The 15542-nt window shown below is 40.8% G+C and overlaps 1 protein-coding gene across 6 annotated transcripts in view; it reads left to right on the top strand.

Moving 5' to 3' along the window:
• RASGRP3 (RAS guanyl releasing protein 3) overlaps nt 1-15542 on the top strand; it is a 106300-nt gene that overhangs the window by 72016 nt on the left and 18742 nt on the right. For all 6 annotated transcript variants that reach the window (XM_073791449.1, XM_073791450.1, XM_073791447.1 and 3 more), the window contains 3 exons: nt 493-768; nt 7726-7803; nt 11181-11297. In XM_073791449.1, coding sequence (XP_073647550.1) covers nt 493-768; nt 7726-7803; nt 11181-11297 — 471 coding nt within the window. The remainder of the gene's footprint in view (nt 1-492; nt 769-7725; nt 7804-11180; nt 11298-15542) is intronic.

Here is a 15542-nt window from a genome sequence, read left to right as displayed (position 1 = left end):
AGGTCACCCTCCTAGTTAGTGGCAGAGTCCAAAACCACAGCTATCTCACACATCAGTATGACTGTTCCTACCCCATACTGGCCCCTTCAAGTTATATCTTGAATGCAACTTTCTTGGAACAACTAGGAAATTTTAATATACTACATACTTCAATACAATACATGCTTGTATTTGTGGATTGTAATATTTCCATGAATTACAAAATACTTATATATACATGATGCTATTTAACATCTCAACACCCCTAGTAGGTAGGCAGAGTTGTGGGCTATTTCTCTTTTGACGCAGAATGGAACAGGCTGTCCAACTCATAGCCAAGCCTAGTACATTTTTCTAACTTTCTTTTCCCTGGTTAATATTTCCCTGCATCAACGTTGGTGCAATTGATACTTCTTTCAGTAGGCGAGGAATTTCCTAGCCACACACTGTTGGGCCTGAGGGTGGGCAGAAGGGAAGGCTGTTTGAAAATACTACTTTTCCATCTGTTCCCAGAACTGGAATGAAATGACGGAGCTGGTCTCCTCCAACGGCAATTACTGTAATTACCGCAAGGCCTTTGCCGACTGTGATGGCTTCAAAATCCCAATCCTTGGCGTCCACTTGAAAGACTTGATAGCAGTCCATGTCATTTTCCCAGACTGGATGGAGGAGAACAAAGTGAACATTGTGAAAATGCACCAGCTCTCCGTTACCTTGAGTGAACTGGTCTCCCTACAGAATGCCTCTCACCACTTGGAACCCAACCTGGATTTGATCAACTTGCTCACGGTGAGTCCAACGGACTAGAGTTTGTGCTAATAACTCTCCTGCACCTCACTTCCCAGGGTATGCAGGAAGATCTATGCCAGCAATTCACAATGGGGGTGGGGGAGGTGTTGAATTCAGGGTCAGTAGATGGGAAGAAATCTCAAAGGATGAAGGGAGGGAAACACACCTGTAACCCAAGTGACTTGAGACACCAATCTCCGAGCAAAGAAAGTTCCCTTTGCTTTGAGGGTCCCAGTCTCAGCCTCCACGGCTCTGGCTTCTGCAGTTCTTAGAGAGGCCCTCCAGCCCTGTCCTCAGTGCCTCATCACACTCATCTAATTCATCACCTCCTTCTCTATGCCCTCAACTCATCGGCTTCTCTTGATCCTCACTGCACTGCTGTAGTTGAAGCCTGGAGTAATGCGGGGACCTCCTCTGAGATCTCCCTCCCCGTTACCCCCACCAACCTCCCCAAGCCACCAGATACAGGTCCCAGTCTGCCACTGGAGCCCTTCACAACTTGTTTTCTGACTATCAGTTTCTCCTCGTTTGTCATCACCTGATCCCGCATTACACCTGCCTTTGAGGAATGTGGGACTTATACTTTCCACCACAAATTGCTGCCTTCTACTTTCTGGCTTTGCATTTTCTTGGAAAATTCCTTCCTTACCCACCCCCCAACCCCACCATGACTAGCTTAAATTCAAAAGCCTCTATCTTTCTGGAGCATTCTCTGTTTCCTTCCAAAGCAGTAAGGCATCTGTCACATGCGTTGCCCTTGTACTTTCTTATCTATAGGAGGTATCACTTGACATTAGATTTTTTTTCTATTTACCTGCCTTATACATCGCCCGTCCCCAGCACCTCTCATAGTATTGCATAACATCTTAACGGAAAAACCTGAAATAACTTTTTGGCCCACCCAATACCTGGCATATTTAGGAACTCAGCAGATGAACTGGGTGCTGTATTTAGGAGTGGGTTGGAAGAAATTCACCTACTGCTCATACGTTTTGGCCTTGGCGGCACGCACCATTAGCTGGTCTCTAGGTCCTAGCACTTTTAGACACACAGGTGTATAGTAGAGAACATTTCCCATTGGCTGCTTCTTTGTCAGGGGGAAAGAGGCATAAGCAAATTCTCTCACCCTTGCTTAAACAAGTGGAGGAGCAACTTCCTTGTTTGGGTTTTTGACACTGTAGCATCTGAAACTTGGCTGCAATACCGAATTGACTACTTTCCTCCAGTAGCCATGGGGAATGAAAACAAGAAGCCCTCTGGAACTCCAAAGAGCTAAATCCTCTAGGACTGCTGCATTGGGATAAGAGTGCAGTTCCTAGACCTTCTCACAAACTGTTCCTAGAACACAGAATTGTTTACCAAGGAAGAGAACCCCTAGGTGTAGGCAATAATGGTAGCTGCATTCTTTGTATAAAGCAGAAGTAGCCAACACACAGAAGCACAAATCTCTTGGGGCTGAGTTTGTGTAACAAATAGTAAACACCCAGACATTCTCTGTTAGGGTGGGGGAACCTCACAATAATCCAGGCAGCTGCCTTTATTAACCATTTGCCATGTAAATCTGTTTCCATGAATAAGTGACCAGAATTGCAGCCCCAATCAGACTGTAACCCCACAGCCACAGGTGATGTCTGAAGACCAGTCTCAGGGGGTAGCCTAGGCTCCAAGTGTCTGTGCTCAGGCTGCCTCCACGAGCTGGGGGAGAACTTCATGAGCAGCTGCCTATGCTGGGCAATTCCTCATCTGGATAAAAAATAATGATGGAGTAGGGAAAAGAAATTTGAATTGTAAATGCAGCAGGCAACATCAGGACAGATATTTGAGAAATACTAAAGGATTTGGAATGAAATTTTGGGGCTGCAGATGGAAAATCTGAACTCCAGAAGTAAAAGCTAAGAAATAATTCATTTTTGCTGGAAACAAAAGAAAAAAGAAAAAGACTCAATCTCTCAGTCTCTCTGTGTATCTCTCTCTCTCTCTCTCTCTCTCTCTCTCTCTCTCAGGAATTGAAGGAAAATTTAGAAGCCACCAAGCACCATATTTAGTCACAGCAGCATTGTATAGTATAGTGTAATATAATGGCAAGAGTCTCAGATGGGAGACATAACTTTTTGTCCTGCCTCTGCAGTTACTTAGCTTTGTCTCCTTGCTAACTAGTCTTGACTTTGGATTTTTCCTAAAGGGTTTTGTGCTCATTTGTAAGATCTCATCCAGCTCTAAACTTCTGTGGTGCTAGATGTAAGGAATGGTGGAGCCTTGGGACTAAGGAACCAAGTGTCAACCTAATTCTGTGGTTCCGGCCCAGTGGCTCATCAGGATAGCACAGTTCCGCAGATGAGCACAATTGTCAAGCCAGTTTCTATTTAAAGCCAAAAGCCTTCCTCTCTCCCCACAACCAAGGAGAAAGTTCGGTGCATTCATTCTTCCTGGCCCTAGGCAGATTAATCTCCTCAGAATGAGGATGGAGGAGACTCCCAGGAGGTGTTCACTGGAGCCCAGTGAGCATTTCATGAACCACATACATGTTGAGATTAGAACCATACGTTGACTGCAGCTGCCCAAATGCATGTGAGGTCATTCTTATTAAGCACAGCATTGAAGGGGTGATCCTTTTTGCTCCAAGACTCTAGGTCAAGTTTCTGCCTGAAGTGACTGCTTCTAAACATGGTCCCAGGTGAGGAAGCTGATATATGATTGAGAGCCCTGGAAGAAAGAAAATGAGAACTCTTAAGTTAATGAACAATTGCTAAATGCCTGCTCTGTGCAGTAGGCTGTATAGCAATGCTTGAACTTTCTGTAATAGTTGATTACCGTTTTCACAGCACTTTTCACATACATTTCCTCAGTAGATTCTCACACACACACCCTGTGATGTAGCCTGGGCAGGTCAGAGGGTGTAACATCACCCCTGCCCCTTCCTATTTTAGAAATGAAGAAGCTGCGATTCATAACGGACAAAAGGCTTGCAAATAGCCAACTTCTGAATCCCAGTTTGTGTGTGTGTCTCTCTTTCTCTCTCTGATGGACATTTACTCTGTAATGTGGGAATATTGCTGACATTTACTTTATTTTGCATCTGTGAAAATTAAATAATCTCTCTCCCTCTTCATGGGTGTGTAAAGAAAGAGTTAATTACAAAATGAAATCTATGCAAGCAGGGACTATGTTTGCCATTTTTATCATTGTAATCTGAGCCCCCTGAACAGTACTGGGCACATGAAGGAAAGAGGACCACACCGCCAAACTGTTGGGATTTGTATTGTTCCCCTTTTTAGGGAAGATCTGGAGAAAACATTTTCCACTGTGATCCCAATTCATGTAACCAGGAGCTTTTAAACTGACGCTTCTTGTTTCATGGTATACAAAATAGTCTGATTTTTTTTCATAGTATTTTTAGATCTATCAGTTACATTTACCATTCTGAGTATATGCAAATTACTGGAAAGCCCCTGTATTTTTACAATCGAAGAAGAAGAAGAAGAAAGAAGAAAGAAGAAGAGGAGGAGGAAAAGGAAGAATTGCAAAAATGGTGACTGGAGATAGTTTGATGACCAAGTGTGTGTTATTTTACAATTCTCCAGTCAAGACAATGTCGGTCCTGAGGTGCAGACTAAATCCACAGCCATCTTTGCTGATAGGCTTGGTTGTAAAAGCAACAACCTGAAACAGTGACTCAGAACATTTTTTAGAAACAAACAAGCTTAAGATATGTTAGACACAAAAACAGATCCCATTGACAAGCTGCCTATATTATTTAAAAGGTGTGTAGGAAGTAGAACAGATCACTTTGTGCAGGGCCATAAGGCCCAGAGGAGATCCGAGAAAGCAAGTAGGATCGCAGCTTGGAAAGCAGAGAGATGGCTAGAGTTAACCCAGAAGGTGGCTCTGCACTCGTGGATGAGCACAGTGGCATTTGGCTGCTGCACTGATTGGGAGCCAAACCCTGCAGTTCCCATCTGTGTGGCCCTCTAAACAAATCCCATTGGACACCATTAGCTCATTTAATCCTCACAACAATCCTGGGAGGGAGCTATTATTGATGACTCCCATTTTACAGCTCAAGAGACAGACTCAAGAAGATTAATGACTTGCCTAGGTTCATACGACCACTAATAAATGGAGAGCAAACATTGGGAGACAACAAAAATATTTCCATCATAGAGTCAGATATCTGTCCATGTGACGTATGAAAATACTCAGGGATGTTCTGTGTCTTTTGAAAGAGCATCTCCCCTATTTAGTGTGTGGCTTATTTGGGTTTCTGGTTGGATGTTCTTGCACTGCTGGCATCTCCTTTCCAGCAGATGCCAGTGCTGTCATCAGAGGAAGAGTCAGGAGGACAAGAACATACTCATCAAAGCCCAGATTAACTCCTGACAACAAGGAAGTCAAAAGGAAGAAGTCAGTCAGTTTTCTGTCTATGTCACATTCACAGTGCAAGATAGCAAACTAGGACTGGGATTATAGAGGTGGGATTACAAATGCACTGTCTCCTTTTATGAAGCTTAGAGACCAGTAGAGTCTTCTGTTGTGGAATTTACAAAACAGTGGGCAACTGCCCATGGCAGATGTGTTTTATTTGGCCCACATGGAATCATAAAAAAAAATCTGTTATTAGTTGCCAGTGCTTAAAAATGAGGATTTTTTATATAAAACTCTAGATTTCTGACTTCTCTTGACAAATTAGATGTGGCAATTGTCATCAAACTGACAACAATTTGCCTTAGATGAGTAGTGGCTATCTCCCATTTATCAGTGATCACACCTTCCCCTATTGCTTCCCTAACCCAGAGATCCAGTGTCAAATTCCACTTATCAGCACAAATTTTTCTTATTGTTGAGCTATGAGGAGAGATCCCCAAGTTAATCATATCTGCAAAACTCTTTTACCAAATACATTGTTATACCAATGTCTCTATCACAATATCCCTTTCATGCATCTCCCTTCACTCTTTTATATGGTGGACTGGTTCCTCAAAGCATTTGTTTGTGACGTGGGGACAGTTCCTCTCCTGAAAAAAGGCAGGGCCCGGACATAGAAGTGACTGCTGTTCAGAGGAAGGTGGATACAGTGTGCGTTCTTTGTGAGCATGATTTTCATGATCTGAAATGATACTGGGGCAATTTTATAGTAAAGTCAATTTTATTATGCTTAAAAAAACCTTTAGATGACAAAGTCTAGATAATGCAATACATGACCAGATATGTGAAATCCTTAATTTAACTGCTGTATTTAGTAGCTAGAATAGTGACTACAATGGTCCCCACCATATATTAGGTGACCAATAAATATTTGTTGAATGAATGATGCAAAAATGACAGTTTATAATGCCAGTTTCTTTTTTAAAAAAATGAGATAGAACAGCAAGATAAGTCCTTGAAAGACATCCTGTGCCTCTGAGTTTTCTCTTGCTCCTAAGCACCAGGCCCTGAGCTGGAGATAAGGGATCCTTGATGTTACAGGATAGGACCAGGGACAGGTGTATAAAAGAAGGCTTGGAAATGGAATAAAGCCTCTCACATTAAGCCTTTATCTTTAGACAAAATATGTCAAAGGAAAATTTTCATGCTTAAAATGGTCAGAGAAAGGACAGGGCACCTGGTTCTCTTCCCTGTTGATAAAATGGTATGATTCATCAGGTTCTTAACATTGAAGGGCACGTGTGGGAATTATCCAGGCTTATTTTAAATCTTATGACTTCTGTTTTAGGTAAGTGGGACCATGCATTTTAAGGTTTTGCAGATTTTATCCACGCAGTTTAATCTTCATTTACATTCTTATCCTTGCCTACCCTAATCTTTCTCTCTGTCTTTATTTCTCCAAGTCCTCCCAGTTAGGTCCCAGTTCACAAGTTCCTCTGTGAATCCATCCTGATCATTTCTGTCCTCAGTGGCCCCCACACATAATAATAAAAGTAGTTGTAACAGCTATAATAATAACAATAACATCAACAACACCAGATTACATTTCCTGAGATTTCACTGTGTACTAGGTCCTGTGTAAAGTACTTTACATGCATTATTTCATTTGATCCTGATAAAAATCCAATTAGATAGGGACTTTCGCGATCATTTTACAGAAGTGGAAACTGAGTGTCAGAGAGGAAATAACTGGCTCAAGGCCACAGAGCTAACCAGTGGCAGGCTCAGAATTTGAACGCAAACCCACCGGTCTCCAAAACCTCTCCCTCATGCTTTACACGCCGCCTCCCTGAAAAATTCCTATAGCACTTAGAGTGGGGCAACTTCCTTCACATTTAGCATGTGTTGCCTTTTGTTGATGTGAATATATCTTTTTGTGTTCAGGTCCTATTTAGTCAAATAAGGTGTCTGGCCCTTGAGGGCAGGAATGATTTTATACCATTTTATATCACCAGAATTTAGCACAATGCCCTGAAATAATAGAAACCTATTCATTGCTCTTTCATTTCTGCAGTTCTTTAGTCAAACCTCCAAGACACCATTTATTCCATTTCCAAGTCTTATTTTATACACCTGTCCCCAGTCCTAGCCTGTAACATCAAGGATCCCTTACCTCCAGCTCAGTGCTTGGTGCTTAGGAGCTACTAAATAATTATCAAGAAAAATTGAGTCAATGGTTCTTGTTGATGCTGATGACCACACTAGGCTTAACTTTTTTCTTTTTAAAATTTCGTTTTCTGGGACTTCCCTGGCGGCCCGGTAGTTAAGATTCCACGCTTCCAATGCAGGGGGCGTGGGTTTGCTCCTTGGTTGAGGAACTAAGATCCCACATCCTGCGTGGCCAAAAAATAAAATATTAAAACTTCTTTAAAAAAAATTTCATTTTCCACCTCTGCATGCTATCTTTTTAACGTTCTACATTCACTCAAGTTATTAGACATTGAGCTTAAGCATTCAGTTTGGAAAAATTTCAGTAATGTAAATAAGTAAATAAATGATTCAACATCCTTATTTATCCCTTCTAATTTGTTGTAGCTTTCTCTGGACCTCTATCACACAGAAGATGATATTTACAAACTATCACTGGTGCTGGAGCCTAGAAATTCTAAATCGGTGAGTATTGTTTTCTCTGTCAGGTTCAGTGACAAACACCATTATTTTATATTTACAATAATTGACCATTACAATAGTGCTTTGTGATCTAAAGATTGAAGAATTAAAAAATCTATATTCTTCCCATTTTACCAATGGAACAGCTTAGCCCTGACAGATAATTATTTCTTCACATTAGAAGCTAACAAAGAAGAACATCATTTCCAGTTACTCTGTTTTATTGTTGATCTTCCATGTTCCCTCTGAGAACCTGCCCCGCCCCCAAAAAAGAAGGAACAATAATTTGAATGACCATTCTAGGCTTTTTTTAAAAAAACTGATTCTACATAAAATTAGAATTAATAAATTTTAAATACCCTAATCATAATTCACAAATTTCTCTACTAATGATTCATCCAGCTCAGAATTTCAGTATCACATTGGATAGAGTCTCACTTAATTGATAGCTGAGTCTTAGTAAAGAAACATTATATAATGAGTTGAAGAAACTGAATTACTGAATGTACACTGCTCATTACTCTTATCAAGTGGACTGTAGCTCAGATATGCTTTGCACTAGTAAAAAAACAAATATCTGGGTGAATATGAAATTTACAATGAGGATGAGGTTTGCATGTTGAAAAAAAATTTCTGTCTGCTTCTTATATCCTGAGATCTGTTTTCTTATGAAGGTCTCATTCATTACCTCCGTACCAGTTGAGTTCTGTGGCACGTTGCCAGCAAACCCTAGGGCCTAAGTCTGTCCATCTATTAATACCTACTACCATTCTGAACCATCGAACTGAAAGAGGCAGAATGACTGTGAATGCTGTTCACAGTAAAGGCCAGGTGGGAGACTATGAACTTGAGTCTGAGTCAGTTGACCTGGTAGCATCTGTTCTTAAAATAATGTCTGTGATGGTCCATCACCATGTTCCCCTCCCTGCCAACCCCAAGAAGCCCATCTCCGGGGGACACTGCAGAAGGCAGCCATATGGGAAGATACAGCACAGGCAAAGGGAGGGGTTAGGACCAAACTCTTCAAAGTTCGCATGATGAAGAGAGAGGTAGAAAGAAAAGTAATGTTACTGAAAAAAAGGAATTCGTAAGCTCCTCCCTCATTCCATAGCTTTGGTGTGATGAAGCTGTCCTGTACATGCACACACAGCATTGCCACCTCCTGACGCCTTCCTTTACCTATAACTAGGCACCTTAATTGCCACCTGTTGGTTGTTGGATGCCTGGCAGGTCATAATATATATGTTATCTCATCAACTCTGTTAAGGAAACAGAGTCTGGTGAGCATAGGTGTCTTACACAGACCACAGAGCCAGTCAGTAGGAGAATTTGGACTGGTCTCAGGAGTCTGCCTTCACTGCCTGTGCTTTTTCTACAGCGTGATGCTGCCCATTATTTTCCCACCACCCCTTGTTCAGAAACAGGGTAAGAATGACCATTTTAGCACACATGCCTGATCTGTGCCTTTTAGATTTACTTTGGTTTATTTTCAGGATTAAGTTTTACCAATTTTAGGAGACATTTCCATCCAACATAAAAAAGTCTTTTTATCTCTTGTAAAAGCAGAAGCTTTCAAAGCCCCTTCCAAGTGCTAAAATCCCATGAATCTATGAAAACACATTTCCCAATCCCTTTCTGTCTCTTCTCTAAGTGGAATGTCACCTTATTTTGTATTTGGTGTTCGACGCATACTGGTAACTAAGAACAATTTCCCGTCAGGATTATATTCCTGAGAGCCTGTAGCTTTAATGTGCTTACAGTTAGCACTGGCCAACCTCACCTAGTTAGTCCCAGAGCTTCTCAACCTTATTCTGTTCATGGCACCTTTAGTGCCTCATAATTGTTTGTGTTTTAATTCATGTCTCAGTTTTTTCATGCTCCCTCTAGGTCAGAAGAAATACCTAACAGTTTCACTTATAGAATAGTTAGGTCCAAGCAACTAAATATGTATAAACATTGATGTTCTAATGGCTTATTACCTGCCTGAAAAAATAATACACACAGATTGAAAACAATAACATTTTAATTTCATTCTTAAATAACCACAATTACTAATGGATATGTGTGCCTGTTGGGCATGGTGCAATTTCTTAAATCTTGGAATCAGATTGGATACTGTCACCTTTATTGCTTGTTCCACATTGATTTTTTGCTTCTCAGGGGCATGATATCATTGATAGAAAGATGGCATGAGCTGATGGGTGAATTGTGAACTATTTCAAGCTGGTAGTTCGTGTGCTATTGACAAATATTGAGTATTGCTGTATTTCCCTCAGAAGTTTGAAATATCTTTCGGTAACCCTCTGAGTTCGTCGCAGTGCTCCAGAGGAGGGGTGTGCCTTGCTGTATAGTTTGGGAACCAAGGGTTTAATCCTTTATTATATCGACAAGATGAAAGGCTTGTGTGTGTGCATGTGTGTGTGTGAGAGAGAGAGAGAGAAACTGTGTGTGAGAGTGACCATATTCAGATGGCAGATAATTTTTTGTCCTGTTTGTAGCTCACAGCAGCACCCACCTCACAACATTGGTAGAGGCTTAAATCTTTACAGTTACGCCTCAACTCCTCTTGCAAAAATGGTTATCCCCAACTCGGTATCAAATTTAAAAACAACCTGCTAATACAGGCTTGTATGCATGCACCAGCAAAAATATTTCATCATATGAGATCCCTAGGGAGAGGATACGAAGTGCACAGCACTCTTGGCTCCCAATAGGATTGTGTTTCACACTTGTGTTGTGTAAACGAGTTATATATTATTACTACCATCTTCTCCACATGATTAAGTGAAAATGTCTTGCACGAATGTGGACGAACCTGTGGAGGAAACAAGTTCACCAAAGCGGGGCTCGAGAGAGCTAATGATTAGCCAAACCGTCAAGAACTGATTAAGCATATTGAGAGATGCTGGTAAGATGACATAAACTTGGCTGTGCACTGCTGGCCACTTACTGCACACACCTAATTTATCACTAGCACTAACTATTAAAGAATTAGATAACTGGTGTTTTATGTGCTTTGTATTATACAAGCAAAAAATTGTATGGATTGTTACAGAGATGTTTAAGGGTGTTTTAGTAGTATCTGGGGAACTTGGATAGGATTTTTGGGTGAGCTGGGAGAGCAATATTTTTTTCCACCTAAAATAATACAATCTAGGCTGCTGTTAAACAAAATATGTATTTAGTTACAGATTAGATTCTACAGACAAAATATTGCATTAACAAAATTTTCACTGATGTTTTCAAAATATTTAAGTACTACATAAACAGAAGTTTTTACTGATATTAATATGCAAAACTTATATGGCTTTCTCAGTGTCCCTGGTCCAAATTGCTCGAGGCCCCAGATAAAGTTGAAAAATGTGTGTGTTTTCTGTCAGCAGCCTACCTCCCCTACGACGCCCACCAAGCCCGTGGTGCCCCTGGAGTGGGCCTCAGGCGTGATGCCAAAGCCAGATCCTACAGTCATCAACAAACACATAAGGAAATTAGTTGAGGTAAGTGGTTGAGGGACAGTTAAATGCGAGCAGTTAAAAGGAGGCCCCTTTCTCTTTCCAGAATATTCTCTGGTTGCCCAGGAATCAGATGGAGTCCATGAAAACAGCCCTCTAGCAAGTAAGAGCAATTCAGTAGACACTTAGCTCTACCTGGCACTGGCTTCTGGGGAAGAACCTCCCAGGAAGTCCCCCTTTCCCCTTCCTGTCTGTCAGTTCTCACTTGCCCAAATACTCTCAGCTACTTAGAACCCCTCACTTCCCCAGGCATTTGACACTTCTGTCATTGTTCCTGCAACCCAAGGGACTGTTTGAGGATTAGAATCTACTCATTAAAACCCACATGGGGGCTCCCCTGGTGGTGCAGTGGTTAAGAATCTGCCTGTCAATTCAGGGAATATGGGTTTGAGCCCTGGTCCAGGAAGGTCCCACATGTCGCTGAGCAACTAAGCCCGTGCGCCACAACTACTGAGCCTACACTCTAGAGCCCACAAGCCACAACTACTGAGCCTGTGTGCCACAACTACTGAAGCCCACATGCCATAACTACTGAGGCCCACACACCTAGAGTCCATGCTCCACAATAAGAGAAGCCACCCAATGAGAAGCCCGTGCACCGCAACAAAGAGTAGCCCCTGCTCACCGCAACTAGAAAAAGCCCTCAGGCAGCAACAAAGAACCAATGGAGCCAAGAATAAGTAAATAAATAAATAAGTTTATTATTTATAATTAAAAAAACCCACATGGGTCACCATAAAATGCTGGATAAATTGGTTACCTGAGGGTAGGAAAAAAGACTGTAAGTTGAGTAGTTTCTCCAGCTGTATATATTTGGGGGTCTGTGACACCGCAGCGCAACAGCATTTAGGTCAGAAACATCACTTAATGAAGGGCAAGATTGTGTCAGAATTTTCCATATTAAAAACAACAAAAAAAGAGTAGATGCACCAATGTGGGAAAGATGGAAATATCTCAGACACTAGAAATTGTGATTGTTGATTAAACATCTCCCTTCATGGACTAGTACATCCTCAGATGCAATAGGAACAAGTCTTTGGGATATTATGTGCTCTTTGCTGGGAAAGGACGTTTACAGAAAAAGAATGTTCTATATCTTGGATTATCCATGGAACTATGAAGTGCTGAAAGAAAAGTTGCATGGGGCATGGGAGTCAGGAAGGGGAGATTAGAAAGGGTGAGGGAAGGGGATGAGACAGCCATAAGGTCCAGTGGAGACCATGTGATGATGTGGTAGTGACAGACCCAACTTGGAGCCAGGGAAGGTGGGCAAAGGATCTGGGTGCATGGAGTTGCAGCTCAGGAAGGTCTAGAATCAGGAAATGAATGAAGTATTTTTTCTCCTACTCTCTCCTCTGCTTTTCTCTGAATGCTCACTCCATTCTCTGCAGACAGACTTTCCTTGCTCCACACGAGGAGCCTCTTTCTCCCCCACCCCTTTGTACCTTACCTGTTTTCTCCAATTCCAGTTTCATGGGGGAAGGTTGGCCCAGTTTGGTTAGATTGAGTACTATTGATTTAATTGAATAAATGACTGGGTTTCATTTGAATTTCCATAATGAATTTTATTCCAAAAAAATCTTGTACTCTCAGTATAAATACAGGTATTAAACTATAAATCGTAAGCACTCCATAATAGTTCATTTTTAAGCAATTTTGATTATGGATAAGCATTGATAGTGAGACTTGCAAAAAAATTCAGTTATTTATGGATAAACTTGTAATGGGTGCTAAACAATCATATTTTTAATTAAGTAATTTGTTCATTTATACTTTGCCTACTTCCCAAAATACTCCTGAAGCAGTTGTGCCCTAAGGCAATACAGATAATATATAACAGAATCCACAGGGGAATTGCCAGCAAACACATGAAAGAATGTTCAACATCACTAATCATTAGAGAAATGCAAATCAAAACTACAATGAGGTATCACCTCACACCAGTCAGAATGGCCATCATCAGAATATCTACAAACAATAAATGCTGGAGAGGGTGTGGAGAAAAGGGAACCCTCTTGCACTGTTGGTGGGAGTGTAAATTGATACAGCCACTATGGAGAACAGTATGGAGGTTCCTTAAAAAACTACAAATAGAACTACCATACGACCCAGCAATCCCACTATTGGGCATATATCCTGAGAAAACCATAATTCAAAAAGAGTCATGTACCACAATGTTCATTGCAGCTCTATTTACAAAAGCCAGGACATGGAAGCAACCTAAGTGTCCATCAACAGATGAATGGATAAAGAAGATGTGGCACATATATACAATGGAATATTACTCAGCCATAAAAAGAAACGAAATTGAGTTATTTGTAGGGAGGTGGATGGACCTAGAGTCTGTCATATGGAGTGAAGTCAGAAAGATAAAGACAAATACCATATGCTAACACATATATATGGAATCTAAAAAAAAAAAAAAAATACGGTTCTGAAGAACCTAGGGGCAGGACAGGAATAAAGACGCAGACATAGAGGATGGACTTGAGGACACGGGGAGGGGGAAGGGTAATCTGGGACGAAGTGAGAGAGTGGCATGGACTTATATATTCTACCAAGTGTAAAATAGATAGCTAGTGGGAAGCAGCCGCATAGCACAGGGAGATCAGCTCGGTGCTTTGTGTCCACCTGGGAGGGTGGGAGGGAGATGCAAGAGGGAGGAGATTTGGGGATATATGTGTATATATAGCTGATTCACTTTGTTATAAAGTAGAAACTAACACACCGTTGTAAAGCAATTATACTCCAATAAAGATGTTTAAAAAAAAAAGAAATCACAGGGGAAAGAGAGATTGCTTCATTATAACTGGACTCTAAGTCAAATGTTTGCATACATGTGTTTGCAGGGAGAACTTACAAACTTTTTGAAAATCCAATTTAGCAGAGGGCAATGGAAAAATCTTTTTTCTTTTTTTTTTTGCTGTACACGGCCCTCTCACTGTTGTGGCCTCTCCCGTTGCGGAGCACAGGCTCTGAACGCGCAGGCTCAGCGGCCATGGCTCATGGGCCCAGCCGCTCCGCGGCATGTGGGATCCTCCCAGACCAGGGCACGAACCCATGTCCCCTGCATCGGCAGGCAGACTCTCAACCACTACGCCACCAGGGAAGCCCAAAAAAATCTTCCTTATTTTTCTCTGATTATAAAGAAAGCCAGGGCAGTCCACTGGTTAGGACTCAGCACTTTCACTGACATGGCCCCAGGTTAAATCCCTGGTTGGGGAATTAAGATCCCGCAAGCCACGTGGTGCAGCAAAAAAATAAAAAAATTAAAAAGCTGAATATTAAAACATTTCAGAAATAGAAAGTTTTACTTTCAGGACTTGATGTCTCTTCTGTCTAGGGTTAATCACTGGTAAATTGTAGATCATCTTATATGATTTTATTCTCCCCCCCCCATACACACACACATATATACATGTATATCTTTGAGAAAGCTTGTTCAGTTATTTCCTTAGAACAATTCCTAGAAGTGGAATTGCTGTGTCAGAGTAAGCACTGATTGTCCTCCAGAAAGATTGTGGCTATTTGCTTTACCAACTTGATAAGAGAGTGCCTATTTTCTCATAACCCTAGGAAATTATCAATTGTTTTAATGTTTTCCAATTTGAGAGATAAAAAAAAAGTTTCATTAGTATTTCCATAATTACTAGCAGAATTGAATGTCTTTCCATGAATGTATTGTCCATTTGTATTTTTACTTTGGTGATCCTCTGTTTTCCTTTTGTGTCCTCTCCTAAGTGTTGCAAATGATTTTCTCTGTCATTTATATTTAAATTTGTTAATTGAGCTTTTTTGATTCAGATATTTTGCATTTTATTGTAATGAAATACTTTTGTTTATGACCTCTGACTTGGATGTCATCCTAAGAAAGGTCTTTCCTACTCAAAGATAATAAAACATGAAAAATATTTTTATCTATTTACCTTTGGGTTTTTATAACTTAATTTTTACATTAAAATATTTAAGGCATCTGGAATTTAGTTTGGGGGCAATTTATTTTATAAGATTATCAGCCATTTAACTCAACAGCAATTATTAGGTAACCCATAATTTCCCTGTGGATTTGAATAGATACTTTTGGATATTCTGAATTCTTACATACATATGTAAGATACATATGTATCTTACATACATATGTAGGATCTGTTTCTGGACTGTACTCTCTGCAGTAAGTTGCAATACCATGTTGTTTTGACTAATGTATCTTTGATTTCTGATAGGGCACAT

The sequence above is a fragment of the Tursiops truncatus genome, chromosome 14, assembly GCF_011762595.2.
Source record: "Tursiops truncatus isolate mTurTru1 chromosome 14, mTurTru1.mat.Y, whole genome shotgun sequence".
NCBI lineage: Eukaryota > Metazoa > Chordata > Mammalia > Artiodactyla > Delphinidae > Tursiops > Tursiops truncatus.
The sequence above is the reverse complement of the archived record's forward strand: the minus strand, read 5'-3'. Positions and strand labels throughout refer to the sequence as shown.